Source organism: Lepisosteus oculatus, chromosome 6, assembly GCF_040954835.1.
Source record: "Lepisosteus oculatus isolate fLepOcu1 chromosome 6, fLepOcu1.hap2, whole genome shotgun sequence".
NCBI lineage: Eukaryota > Metazoa > Chordata > Actinopteri > Semionotiformes > Lepisosteidae > Lepisosteus > Lepisosteus oculatus.
Window position 1 is genome coordinate 39400974 of NC_090701.1, and position 14785 is coordinate 39415758.

At 47.5% G+C, this 14785-nt stretch overlaps 1 protein-coding gene across 17 annotated transcripts in view; it reads left to right on the top strand.

Annotated features, from left to right (window-relative positions):
* arhgap12b (Rho GTPase activating protein 12b) overlaps window positions 1–14785 on the top strand; it is an 89989-nt gene continuing 75204 nt past the window's right edge. For 7 of the 17 annotated variants that reach the window (XM_015354001.2, XM_015354003.2, XM_015354005.2 and 4 more), the window contains exons 1-2: window positions 1–222; window positions 9347–10120. In XM_015354001.2, coding sequence (XP_015209487.2) covers window positions 9419–10120 — 702 coding nt within the window. In that variant the 5' untranslated portion in view covers window positions 1–222; window positions 9347–9418. Of the gene's footprint in view, window positions 223–984; window positions 1831–9346; window positions 10121–14785 lie in introns of those variants that run through there. The other 10 variants (XM_015354008.2, XM_015354004.2, XM_015354012.2 and 7 more) reach the window with 3 other exon arrangements.

Below are 14785 nucleotides of genomic sequence, written 5' to 3' on the forward strand. Positions count from 1 at the left end.
GGCGGCCGGCGAGGCGGGAGCGAGCGGAGCGTGTGCGCGTCAGGCGAGTGGAAACGGGGCGGAGGGAGAGGGCGCTCCTGCCGGGGAAGACGCGCGGCGCGCCTGCGACCTGTGCGGACTGCGGACTAGGAAACCGGGCGGAAAGAGAGAAGTTTATTTACTGACAGGGACCGCTGGGCTTTGAGAACCGGGGACGCCGAGGGGCGGAAAGAAAAGTAGCAGGTTAGTAAAAGATGCGTTGTTGTTTGCCGGGGCGAACCAAAGTGACTGAGGGTCGGTAGCGGCTACTGAAACTCGCTACGGGACACGATACTTGAGCCCCCATGTTTCTCTGCCGAAATGAAAAAGAACCTGTTCTGTCTGGCAGATCCGGCTGGAAAAAAAACGCCTTAGGACGGTCACCACGGCAATTTGCTGACCATTATGGGCACCTACACGTGTAGTTTGTATTTAGTGTGGGGTGTTTGTCTCCCTTTTGTCTCGGTGTTTTTACTGTTTCAAGTGCTACAGCGCGGAGTTGACTAATCTCATTAGAAAGCCGTGCCTTGCGGTTTTGATTCAAGTGCGGTGCGTTTCTTTCACCTCCTAGCAGCTAGGACCTCATGGCCTTTCCGTATTTATTAAGCATCTGTATCAAAGTGACACTTGTGGGACCGCGTATCTAATGGAGATCGCAAGGAAACCGTGTTTGGTAAGGCGGCGTAAACGCTGCATGTTGTAGGAGCAGTTTCAACGGAGGGGGGGGGGAGATTTCCAAGGAGGGCAAAAAAACTTGTTTTATTGTATGTTTTGGTGAAAAACAAATCGGGAACCGAGCGAGCGGTGCCGAATGTGTTCATTTGCAGATCCGATTAAATCGCGGGGGCAGGATATGGTCTTTCAGGTACAACGCCACGTTATTTAAGGAATGCCCCGGGAGACGCGAGCATGCTCCGATCTTGTTAAGGGTTCACAAACGTGGTTTACAACTCGGTGGGCCCCAAAGACGCCCCCCTCCACACTGGCCCGTTTGGGGAGGGAGTACTTTCACGCAGAGCAGCGGATGGGGAGCAGATAAGCGAATTGGGTCCTCTGGTTGTGTGTGGTTTTGCCGTCGTTTGATGTAGTAGCCACAGCCACCAACCTAAACTGCATTGTTGTTCTACTTAAGTCGAGATGTCGGGTTTCTAAAAGCAAGGATTTTCTTAAAAAGCGCAAACCACCTGTTTTCGCCTGCTTTAGGAAATAAACTGATACATACGTCGTGACTACGACTAAGATTTCTGTGGTTTCAGCGCGTTGTGGGTTTAAGGCTGGATACACAAACTCGTCGCTCCTGAGGAGAGAGGTGGAGATTAGATTTTTATCTCACAAAGGCAACACCGCCGTAACTGCTGTGGCATTCTGACTTGTCTCAGTCTGGTATTGCGAAGAGCTGAAGTACAGTAAGGTCAGCCTGGTGGGGAGTAAATCCGTCGAGCTCCCCGTGTGTGCGTGTGCGTGTGCAGCCGGACTCCTGCGGTACCGTCTTGGACGCAGCGGGCTGTCGTGAACCGGCCGAGTACCGCGTTTTACTGCGACTACGCGAGGAGTTGTGTCCATCGGAAGCCGAGCAGCCCCGGACGGTGCTCTCTTTAAGCCCGCCAGCAAGAGCCCCGCGCCCGGCGGCAGCTGCCGCGCAGCCCCGCCGGGGATCTGCCTGATGCGGGACGCGGCTCCGGTGCCGGGGCGCTGCGCTGCTCTGTCTGGGCCAGTCGGTGCCCCCGGTGCGAGCAGCCGGGAGACATTCCAGGGAGCCGGACGCGAGTGCTGAGTCGGCTGGCGACACGTCCCTACAAGCCCGAGGTGTAGGTAGGTAAGAAGCCACCGACAAATGCCCTTCCTCCCTCCCGCCCATTTCAGCCGTGAGGACGATTTTCTTTACAAACCCGCGTTTCACTAAAGAATTCGTTTTGCCGGTCGTCGTGTTTCGGATTTTTTTTTTTAAAGAACGTGGTTATAAAACCCTTCATGTTGGGTGTTGGTCTTTTGTTTTGTTCACCGGTAGTCGAGCTGTTTTGAAGGATATTTTCTTTCCTGGCCTTTAAAAGGCGTTCACTCTTCCTACCTGTCTCATTTCAGGAAGAGGTTGCTCTGTCCCTCCCCCTCCAACTTTCGCACTATGCGGCGCAAAGCCCTGTTCCCTTTAAAGTTTTTTTGCAAGGATGCCGTTTCGTGAAAGCAGCGGCCGGTTGGCCAGCGAGTTTGGAGACTCTGGCGGGGAGTGTCGGAGTAAAATTCAACAGGAGAAAAGAATACACCTGGGCACGTCTGATCTAAATCCGGCAAAAGTAGGCCATTCAGTGTTGAGATAGGATGCGTGGGACATGAATCTGGCTTGAAGGTGAAAATGCTGTATTTTTAGTGCAGTTTCTGAGCAAGGTCATCTTATTCACTGCAGATGACAGATTACGCCACCTTCAATCTTTTACAGCTTTTGTTTGGCAGTGGTTGGGTGACTGTGGTCTGATAGATACTTTATTCAGGTGGGTAGCTGCATCAGCATGCGTAGGCTGCAAAGGAACAAGTAATAGGTTTATTCCACGCTGAAAAGAGAAGGCTCTACGGCCGAAACGTTGTGTTTTCTTCTCTTTTCAGCATGGAATAAACCTATTACTAGATACTTTATTGTCCACGACTGTGTAAATTTGTCTTTGTGCAAAAAAAAGTGCAAAACACACGCGTTTAACGTGAAAGTCACATAAAGTACATGTAATCACAAAAGCCGTCTGTACTGCATCAATAAAGGGATGGATAAATTGGTAGTCGGGGGACTACATTTACATACATTTAGAGAGCAGTTTTACTGCAGAGGAGACAAGGGACATCTTATACATGTTTGTATTTGAATTTGGTATCCTGTAGTTCTCCCTGGTGGGTGCCTTACAAATTGAAAATGGAGTGGGTACTTGGATTCAGCTGTGATGTTGCCTTGCCATTCTAAGAACTCTATTATCGAGTAAATTGCTGATCTGGGCCCATTGTTTTTCCTGCCATTTTCACAATCTGATCAAATTCATGAGTACTCTTTCTCGATTCATTGGAAGGAGCACATAGTAGATAACCAAATTCATCTCTGTTCTAGCAACTGTTGTTCCATTAATTAATTAGGAATGCATATTTGCTCAGAGTTATACTGCTGTTACACAGAGCATGTGAAGAAGGCCTAGTTTCCTGTCAGCAGGGAATAAACCTGTACCTGTTCCTTTGCAGCCTACAGCTACTGAAACAGCTTCCTACTCAAACATCTTCAGCCCATGTTGTAATCAAATAACAAAACACTTTTGTAGCGTAGTTCCCCATGCAGACTATTTAACAGGTTTTCTGGGATCTAACTAAGGGGAGAATGGAGACTTCCTAAGAGCCAGGAAGGGCTCTCCTCCCGTGAGGAAGATCTAGCATGTGTCTTCACAGCAGGAGCAGAAATATCACTGTCAGCTTTCTCCTGATCTCAGATCTGAGTGATACGTGTTATACAATTTGACAGATCTGACGGGAGACATCTCGTCGCCTTTTTTCTAAAGATGGGGAGGGAGACTGGTCCCGAAAGAGCACCTTGGTTGTTTAGGAAACTTAATGCTATAACTGAGATTAGAGTGGTAAGCGAGACCCCTTCATGGGAAGTGCTGAGGGAGGGCAACCCTTCTGGGTCCAGAGGAGCCGTAGTCGTTAATCTGATTGAAGATAATCCGTCCGTTTAACCTATCAGTGTGTCTTTGGACTGTGGGATGGACACCAGTGCACCCAGAGGAAACCCACATGAACACACAAGCTCCGCACAGATAGCACACTAAATCCAGATTTGAACCCAGGCTTCCTGGTCCAGTGCTAAGCACTGTGCTTGCATCCCTCCCCCACAAAACGCCACAGGCAATTTGCCTGCTGTGTTTATTTGTGGCCTTCTGTGGAAGAGGAAAGAAGAGAATTAGGAAGTGGGCAAATGGGAATTAAAAATGTTATTTCAATCCCCTTTTCCAGTGCCTTGTTTTGCCCTCTTTTGGAGGAAACCTGGATTTCATTTGCTGTCTGACAAAAAAAAAATGTTCAGCGGCCGAGAAGGCTGGCACAGTCAATTTTATATAAAGATTTGTACCGCGCGGTCTGACACCGAGATGAAGCTCAGTTTTGGATCTGCGGAGTGAAATTCAAGAAGTTGGGTCCTGTTCTCTGGTTGAAACACAACTGTTTACCGCTGGCAGCTAAAAGCATTTGCTGAGCATTGCACTTTTGTTGTTCCTGTTTGTTTTGAACACGTTGGTTTTTAGATGAAGGCATAAAAATACTGTTCTTCAGGCGTGATCCTGTGCAGCCTTGCCAGCTTTACTGTCTGTTAAATAATGCTGGGCCTTGCAACTGTCTGAGGGATTAAAAAAGCTCTGTATTTCAAGAGTTAACTGATAGCGGTGCTTACTCAGGGCAGTAATGAATTGAGCAATGCCGTGACTACAAGCTTGTAATGTACCAGGAGCATTCTGCCATGGTGACTACTTTTATTGTGGAAATTCCAACGATGTTGGCTGCTTCTGATAAGTCTGTGCATGCATCGATATGAAAGAACAGGGCCGCGTGGCTGGAAAATCTTAAAATCATTTCTCAGCCTCACCGTGAAGCTTGTGTGGCTTGTTTTATTTTCCACACATTTTGAAATGGATTTTGTATCTGGGGGGGGGGGAAACCCCAACAATTTGTCTTTTTGTGTCGTCCGTGAGGAATTTGTGTCGTCAACGGCGTTCAGGTGGATGCACAGCGTCAATGACAACTGGAAAAGAGCCTGAATTGAAAACATCTGTTTGTCAGAGTTCTGGGTCGGTGTGGTAAACGTGTTCTTTAGGAGGATGTGAGAGGGGCCGATTTGTGAATGTGGAGCTTGACTTTGGATAAACCTCCAGATCTGTTGAGATTTAAGGTGTCTTTTGGGGTTGGTGGAGATTAATGGAGTCTGGGAAGATTTCATCCTGTCGTCTTCGGGGGTTGGTGTGGTTGTGCCCGGGATTTAGCAGGAAAATGCACAAGCACGTCTTTTAATTTCCTTGCTTTTCATGAGTTTGTTGTTTAAAATTAGGGTGAATTAACTGGGGCTGGTGAACACCAATAGCATGTAATCTCTACCTCCCCTAGGGCTTCTGTTCATTGGCAGCAGCAGTGTTAGTGAAAATAAGCTGCAGCATGCAGATCCAGGCTAAGGAGCAGATCACATCAAAAGACAGTGATAAGAACTTGTGTTTGGTAATCTGTTGGGTTGCCTCCCATTACAATTAAACAATGTTGTAGGAAAGCAAAAAAAAAAAAAGAAAGGGAAAATACCCAAGTTTGCAGCAAAGAATATAAACAACGCCTCGATATCAGAGGTAGTGATGGCGTTTGTGTCCGTGTGGAAATGTGGGGTAAAAAGCGTTTTTGTAAAATCAAAAACAGCCTTTTTACCAAGGGTGTAACATAATGGCAGAGAATTGGAAACTTTTCCTCTGTGGTGGTCAAATCTTTTAGGTCTGCTGGAAGCCATTTTTATTAGTTTCTATTTCGGAGAGGTGGCACATGAGCAGGCTTGGTGGTTTGTTTGCTCATCTTATGTGACCGAGGAGAGTTAAATAAGGGCGAGCGATGAAGCTGCTGGCGGGCACTTAAATAGATGTGTGGCCTGTACAATTCCCGTTTGGTGGTAGAGGCTTATGTGGCACAGGGTAGGGATGAACTACTTAGCGTGAAGCATGGGGTTAAGATATCATTAAACCCTTTTCGAAGATCTAAAATAGTTTTACTACAGGGCGAATTGACAGAGCAGGGAGAATTAGTGATTATAGAAGAATCTGTGCCTAGAAACACTGAAGGCACTTTAAGAAAGCATTATGAAGCAGGGATAAGTTGAAAATGTGGATTTTTAGTGGTAGATTTATTAAAAGATATTTTTCTATGTAACCCATCAAAAAGCCAACTGCAAATCAGATATCCTTGGACAAGCGTCCATAACAAAGTAATAGTACCCCAGGGGTGCCCAGCCCCGGATATGAGGAGCTGCAGTCTGGCAGGATGTAATAGGTCACCCTTCATCGATGCGTGGGCCCCTAATAGCTCTGGTGGGAGAGCATGAGACTCATAGTCTCAGGGTAGTGGGTTCGTGTCCCACGTCGGGCGCCAGGTCCTCCATGTTGGAGGGTGGGCACAAGACTAACAATCCTGTCCCGTAAAAATAAATGTTACAGAAACAGCAACGGGATGTTGCCGTCCCTACGTGCCGGAAGGCATAACAGGCAAGCATCCATCCATCATCGATATGTAACGTCAGATCATCAGTCAGTAAAGATGAGATCTCAAATGCATGGCAAGCGACGCCTGTTTCTTTGTGGCTGTCGGGAAGGGTTCAGCGCATGTGTTGCCCGGGCCCGAATCGTCCACAGGCGAAGCCGGCGCCCTTGGGGGCAGTGACTGTGTCCGTCTCGGAAGCACGGTGCCCCCCTGGGGTTCTCTCCCTCCGCCCCATCACGGAGCCCCGCTTCAGCAATGTCATGGATCGGTTTCAACAGGCCGTGTCCTGGCACGAACACCGTGGGGAAAAACGCAAGTCCCGCGTGCGCACTCGCTCTGGACTATCCTAGACTCCGGAGCGGTCTCCATAACTTTTTTTTATCTCAAAAGGAGAAAACGGAACAGAATTACACAACTCTTGTTAAGAATAAAGCTGTGGAGAAATGTATATGTCTTTAAATAAGTGAATGGAAAGTCAGCACCCTTGATTTGGACAAGTACTCCGTGCCAAACCGCGATAGTTGTAGAACTGAATTTTCGCTGTTTTTTTATTAGTTTTCTTTCAAATAGTGTTTTGTGTCTTATTCCTCTTCCATGGATCGCCTTTGCCCAGAAAAGTACAATACTAGGTACTGCAATGGCTTAAGTTGAGGGTATTTGTATGAAACATATATACGTTTTCAAAAGAAAGATTGAAAAAGCATGGTGTTGGCGTGATTTCATGATTTCTGTGCAACCTCGGCTGTTCACATCTAAATAAAGATCAGCAGCAGGACCAGATCAGTGTCGCGTTGTGTAATACAGGGGGTGTTTTCAAGCATGAAGCAATCATGGTCTTGGTCTTCTTATCCTTTGGCCTTCTCTTGACTGCTATTTCCTAACAGCTGACTTTATTACTCACTAGTACACCCAATACATCAGCTGGGATCCTGTACTATATTTATATCCCACTCCTTAATCATTAAATTACTGTTTTTCCCTTCTCCCTAATCCAGTTATAACTATTTCCTCCTCTTTAAGCATTTGCTTATCTGAAGCAGCTGCTTCTCCCCACCTGAGAGCGGTCCTGGTCTCCCAAGCAAAATGTACAGCATGAATCCTCAGTGTCCATGTGAATTGCTGAAACATCCTGTACTTCAGGTTTGTGTGGTAAGGTGTGTAAGGAGAGTTTTATTTCAGTGTACTCTTCATGTTTTCCAAACTTTTTTTTTTTTATTCACCCCCATTATTTAGGGTGTTATTCCCGTCTTGGTACAAAACTCTTCTTACACACCTTACCACACAAATGTAACACATGCTAATGTCATGCTGACACTGTCTTCCGGTATGAATCAGACCAGATTTAGGTTGCTTCTCTGCATGCAACCTAGAACAGCTTTAATACCATAGACTGTGCCACCAGGACTCTAATCCAATAAGTACTTCAAAGAAGAAGCTCTTAACAATGAATATTCCTCCTGTTTGCTCAAAAAACGACAAAGCAGGAAAATGTAATGAGCTGCTGTTTGTAAAATACGACACCTGTTTGTACCACACACTCGGACGGCGAGCTATAATAATTCGGTGCTCAGTGAGAGATGTGAAACTTCCAGCTCGGGACATAACTGATGAGGTTGTTTGGCACAGACACCACCTTAGATACCTCCTGAAAACAGGTATGACTTCGGATCCGTATCTTCCCATCACCTGCTTCATTTCATCCATGGGGTAGTGCAGGGAAGGCGTTTTCCAAATTCCTGGCGACCAATGTGATTCTACCACTGAAGCAGGTGGACTGTCCACTGAGGTAGTTTAGAGACCCTCAAGAAGACGGCTGGCACACATTCTTTACTTAACTGGATCACCTGAAATTAATCTACTGATCTGTTCTGACTCCGTACATAAGGGGTGGAAAGCTTATTTGGTGTGGTGGGCCAGATCTGATTTAAATTGATGTTGAGCAGGCCATACATACCAGTAATGATCTAAATACTAGGCACAGCCATTGCATAGTATTATTATTTGTATGGTTCTGTGTTTATGTATTTTAAAACTAAATGCTGCTCTTTAAACTGCAGTTAGCCATCATTACAATTTCACTAGGTGGCAGTTTAGCAAAACCTGCTCATTACCTTCAAGTATGGGATGTTTATTTAGCATTCTTAACCTTAATCGCAACTATGATATTTTACATTATTTTACACAGCACAAATCTCGTTTCTGTTTAAAAGAATATTGTCCAAATGTCTTGTTAAATCTTTTTGTCAAAATGTATGCACGTTTTTTGCGACAACAGAAGGTAAATTTTAATACACCATTGCTGTACTATGGTCATCTTCAAAATACAAACACGGGAACAGCACTGTTCCTGGTCTCTGGTTTGTTATGCCAGTTTATGCCTTTTGTAAGCCTTAGACTCTTTCATGTAGGCCCTTAGTAATCACTGTATACGCATGATTTTTCAAATGCGGATGTGGTTTTAAATATTTAGTACTGATTTGATATTCTCCTTTATTAGTATAAATTGCAGGAGAGCCTGTTGCTGGACAGGCCTGAAATGGGTCAAACCCTTGGGGATTTGGAGTCATGTGAGAAACGGTTCTGAGGCCAACGTCTGTGACATAGTGAAGGGATAGGTGACCACTCGGTGTAACGGTCCAGTGTCCGGGGGAAAGAATTTGTAAAAAAATCAAAGGAAAATTAGTCCCCTTTTGTATCATTTTTCTTGTCATTTTACACTACATTGCAAATTTCCTTTTTTGTCTGTCATTGTTTCAGGAGGTAGTCTGCGGCTTTTGTTCCTTAAGTCTGTTTTTTCCATCGGTCACAATGAGCTTCATACTCGCAATAAGGTTTTAGGAGCAGTGAATGCTAGGAAATTGCAAAGGCAGCCCTTTGAAGGTGAACTTTAGGAATCAGTTCTCTCTGACGTAAAGAGATGTAGAAGAATCATAGAGAGTTGTGGATGTTGACCCACTCTAGAGATTTCTATGTCTTGATTTTTCCAATTGTTTTTTTTTAAATGTTTCTGTTGGCATCCTGAAGGGCATTGTGTGAGGTGTTTGACCAAAGCTCCTGATCTGAAGGGTGTCCTGCTCTCTTCCAGAGCTGCGCCGGCGAAGCGCGCCATGTGGGTTCCTCCAGCTTTCGCTCGGTGAACTTCGGAGCCGCACAGAAGATGGCCGACAAGGATGGCAAGTGCGACTTGGCCATAGCTCCCGGGCAGGTCTACGTGGAGGTGGAATACGACTACGAGTACAAGGCCAAAGACCGGCTCATCACCATCAAGCAAGGGGAGTGCTACATCCTGCTGAAGAAGACCAATGAGGACTGGTGGCAGGTGAAGAAGGACGAGAACACCAAACCCTTCTACGTGCCTGCCCAGTATGTGAGGGAGGTGCGCAAGGCTCTCATGCCTCCCCAGAAGCCCCTCCACTCCGGCGCTCTGGTCAAGGCGAAGCCCAACATGCTGGACATCCACCCCCTGCAGAAGTCGAACGAAAACCTGGCCAAGGCCCCCGAGATGACCAGTTTCGGCCGCCCCGCTCCCGGGCCCGTCACCCCGCCGGCCCCTCCCAGGGACGCCAACCAGAACCTGGGCAGCCCCGTGCAGAGCAAGAGCCTGGCGGAGCACTTCCTGAACAACAACAACATCAGCGGCGCCGCTGGCTCTCTCCCGGGGGTCCGGGCCGACTCGCCGCCGCCTCCCCGGCCGCCCAATCACAGCAGGTCCCCCGCGGCCGGGCGGAAGCCCCCCCTGGACCTGGAGGCCGACCGGACGCCCCCCCACTGCGACTCGGCGGGGGAGGGCTCAGAGAAGCACCGCCAGGACTCGGAGTCGGGAGACGAGCTGAGCAGCAGCTCCACCGAGCACCTGCAGGTATGGACAGCCGCGCTCGGCAGAGGCAGGGCGGTTCTGCCAGGACCGAGGGGTGCTTTCTGTTTGACCGAATAATAGTGTAATAGTGGCTCGAACAAGTATAATGCCTGATAGAGAGCTGTAAAACACCTGGGAGCTCTAAAATACACGCCCAGTAGAGGGTTGTCACTTATTGACCTGTCAGATTTTTCTTTCCTTCTCAAGTGTGTCCCCTTGTGAGCCCGCGTTTCATGCATCTTGTGGACGGCACAGAACAGCACAGGGTTCTGCGTTGTTCTGTTCTTCCCCCGGTGCCAGGCAGCGAGTTTAGTTGAGGGCCTTGTTAAACGTGGCCATGCTGTCTAAGGATACAGCCTCCGTGATTTATCATTTTATCCTGCGGTCCAAAAGGCCGGCTGTGTCTGCCATAAAGTCCTGCGCACTCTTCGCTTTTCTTGAGCCTCACAGGTATCTTGATGATTAGTACTGAGGAGACCAAGTAACTTCTGAGTTTGACCAAATGTACTTTTTCCCCGCCGGTCAGGTGTGACTGTTTCTTGTAATAAGGAATTGGGTGTCCAGACAGATCGATATTTGCTGCAGCATGGAGAGCCGGTGTCTGTTGAAGCCCTGTTAGAGCAAAGGGCTTTTCTCTGTTGCTCCCAGAACTTCGCAGTGCACAGAGGGCCCTGAAATGGCGATGTACAGAAGAGACTGAGCTGCTGCGAGATAGGATGTCTGAAATGAGACAAAGAGGTGGATGCCCCCCACTGCTAAGATTAGGAGTCTTTCAGATGCTTGGATGCTGGATTTCAGTGTCCCCCACCCCCTCCCCCCCAATTATTTTCGCTGTGCATAGTAATCTGAAGTGGTTTATTAAGCAAATAGGCTGAGTCGCCACCTTTTAATCCAGCCGCGCATTAAGACGCATTGCACTTGCTTTGTTCTCTTTGCCAAAAAAAGCTGTGGAAGTGGCTGCTATAGAACAAAACCAGAGACAATTAATAGAAACTAGGTCACATCAGCAGAGGATTCATCCCCATGTCTAAATTGGAGAATCAGAGGGCTGTAGATCCAAGATACGGCATCTCGTTTTTAATTGGCCGCTACAGAGACTGGCCTGCGGAAGGGATGGTCTTGAATGCCTGATCAGCTCACGGTTTTTATGAGAAAGGGATCATCTGGCCGGGTTCCCTGATCTGTGGTGTAACTACCTGAGCGATGCAGTTCAGCTCTTGGAAAATTCCCCATAAAAGTGCCGTGCTGAAGAGCTTCGCTGTTGCGGGTATTTCTCTCACTGCTGTTTTGCCTTCCCGAGTTCTGTCGGGGATGTGCTGTAGATACCATCAAATTAACTTGTCATTTATACATGCTACATTTGATGAAACCCTTACGTTTAAGCAAAAACAGAAACTTGTGACTGCAGCAAACTCGCGAAAATATCAGTAGAATGACAGTCGTGTCTGATCCCTTCCTTGCCTGAATTCAATATCCCAAATCCCTGTACTTATTTTTTTGAAAAACATAAATGCATGAAGCAATTATTTTGATGCTCACTATTCTTGGGTGTCTTCTGCTTCAAGAAGTTTCAAGAAGACAAATTAGCATGACGAGGCCAAAATGATAAGCGGTCTGTTTGCCTATAGACCGGCAAATTATAAAATGCTTTGATTTGAAAAGTATGTTTTTTCACAAAGTCCCGGTTCTGCCTTTGTTTTATTTTGATGTTTAATGTCAAAAGGGCCTCTGAATATCATTTTCCAGAGTCATACGAACTCTATGTAGGGTCATATATATAGAGAGAGAATGAGAATATAAGACAGCAGCTGTATCACTCTGCAACTTACAACTGGCAGCCCGCTGAAGCTCAGCAGGTGCCTGGCCAGTATCTGGATGGGAGACGAGGTTGGTGCTGGAAGAGGTGTCAGTGGGACCAGTAGGGGGTGCTAACCCTGCAGTCTGTGTGGGTCCTAATGCCCCAGTATAGTGAAGGGGACACTCTACTGTAAAATGCACTTTCCTGACTTTCTGTGGTCATTATAAATCCCAGGGTGTTTCCCGAAACGAGTAGGGATATTAACCCCGGCGTCCTGGCCAAATTTCCCCCTGGCCTTTACCAGTCATGGCCTCCAAATAATCCCCATCTATAAACTGGCTTCATCTCTCTGTTCCCCTTCCCTGTGGTAGCTGATGTGTGGGGAGCGTACTGGTGCATCATCCAGGTGGGGGCTGCACACTGGTGGTGGTGGAGAGGATCCCCCGTTGTCCCCCCCCCCCCCCAAAGCACTTTGAATGGAGCGTCCAGAAAGATGTATGCGTAAGGATTGTTATTATATTTTGATTGAACATAAGCCAGCCTCTCTGAAGAGGTATCCTGGCCAAGCGACGCAGTGAAAGCGACTCTCCACGCTGAGCCCCCTGTGAGCGTCTGCGGTGTCCAGGAGAGAGAGGGGGAGAGAGATGACTGAGCCTCCGCAGGCCGCAGTGCAGCGACAGCTCCGGCGCTTTCCTGAGCTGTTGGCACGAGCGTTGTGAGCCACGTCCAAAACGTTAGCTCTTATAATGAAGTTTCTTAAGCTTGCTTAATGGCTTTTATTTGATTTTGCTGTTATTGCGGGTTTCTCTTCAGGGTTTGCAGAGACCCCAAAAGACATCAGCTGTTGTTAGCGGTAGGTGTACCAGTTGTGGCAAGACTCACGTCGGCTCTGCTGTCTCGAGGGCCCAGGCAGACTGTGACAAGTGTTTTTTCCACATTAAGGACACAAAATAACATTTCAAAGCAGCTGCCGCGGGCTTTCTTTAACCCCAGTGCCGCCATCCGCCCCTGGTTTTTGAAGAAGGTATTTCTTGGTCTAGCCTGTCTTGATCCTTTCCTTTGTCGTCGTTGTATCGGAATTGACCGGTCTGGGTGTTGTGAGGCCTCACCTCGTTGTGAGGCCTCACCTCCTGAGTCCGGCTGTCTGTCTGAAAGAGCTGGCGGCGGTTCATTGCGTCACGTGGCCGGAGACGGACGCGCCGCGCTCCCGTCGGCACGCGGCCGGTCTTGTTCGCTCCGGAATGTTCTATGGATCGTGAGGGGATGGGCATGGGACAGGGTCTCTGCCTTGAAGAGGCGGCGGCTTCTGAGCAGTATGGGAGACGGATGCCAGGCTGCTTTTACATGCTCTTTTCCTTTAAAGGCTTTGTACAGTGCGCAGTATGGGAAAGTGTGTTGTTCAGAAACCCGCTGGACCAGGGGAAGGTCTGTGTAACTTGTTACTTTCCTTTGAAGGGTGACAAATTAAAAAATAAACATTTGCCAGTGCTTTTTTTTTGTAAAAAACTTGTAAACTTAGTTTTTTTTTAAACTTGCAAAAACACTAGGTTGTTTTTCTTCAAAGGATATCTTGCTTGCCATGGTATCATGTTGTGACTCCTTAAGTGGAGGGAAACACACTATGGCTTGCATAACAAGATAGAGAGCCACTCTGACTAGAGTATAATGGGAAAGGAGTATGTTTATCCTCTTTACAGCTGTTGGCAAATCCTGCACTAACGGCAGGCCGGAGGAGAGCCGGCTGTTTTAGGGAGGGGTGCAGCTCGGTGGGTTGCTCTCGGTTTTCCCCATTTTCACCAGAGGTGCTCTCCTCCCCACTGATAGCTGGTGTGTGCTGTGAGCGTTCTGGCGCACTATGGCTGCCGTCACATCATCCAGGTGGATCCTGCACATTGGTGGTGGTGGAGGGGAGTCCCCATTATCTGTAAAGCGCTTTGAGTGGAGTGTCCAGAAAAGCGCTATATAAGTGTAAGCAATTATTATTATTATTATTATTATTATTATTATTATTATTAAGAGACTCCCATCAGCAGGCTATTCTTTTTTTCCCCACGTGGAAGTTGAGGTCGCGCAAGCAACCGCTCAGGAACGCTGAGCGCCACCCAGCCTTCAGAGCGACAGCCGCCCTTTTCTCCTCGCTGCTTACCGAGAGAGGGGCCTTGTGTCTCAGGAGTTACAGCTGCAGTCTGCGTCACCTGGTTCTGTTGGTTGGTTGTTAATGAGGAGGGGAGGCCACATTGTCAAAAAAACTTACTTTGTAACAAAGAAAGCGAGCGTGTTGAGGGTTTCCTGCAGGAGAAGGCTTGGGTCAGGTGGTAGCCTCCCACAGATAATATAAAGTGGCACATTAAGATCAGCTCTTTCAGCTATGTAAAAGCTAGATTAGCGTACTAGTGTGTGCACTAGCTAGCTTCGTTATTATAACTGTTATCCTGAACAAGATGTGATTAGACCCATCTACTAGTTTGATTATATAGGATGCATCAGTGATGTGGGCGACCCCTGAAGCTGCCTGGGGATGGGTTTTGTGCTTGAAGCAAGTTGCTATTTGCTATTATCTGTCTGAATCAAGCCATCGTTATGTTCTTTTTGCTGTTGACGCCCCATTTATTATTTTGTGCTCATTGAGGCAGCAAGTCTTTTTTCACTTTTTGATAGTCAAGTGGCAGGTGAAGGGAAGGGCAGATCGCTGTCTCTGTGGCTTGTGGTTTCCTGTGACGCCATGGGTCATCACTGACTCGAGGTTGGCCTCTCTGAGTGACGCGACTCCGTCTGCCCTCTGTCAAAGGTGAGAAATGGGAGGGGGAGACGGTCTCCCTTTGCCTGATTAAGTTCATATTCTGCGCTCACTGAGGCAGTAATTCTTTTTT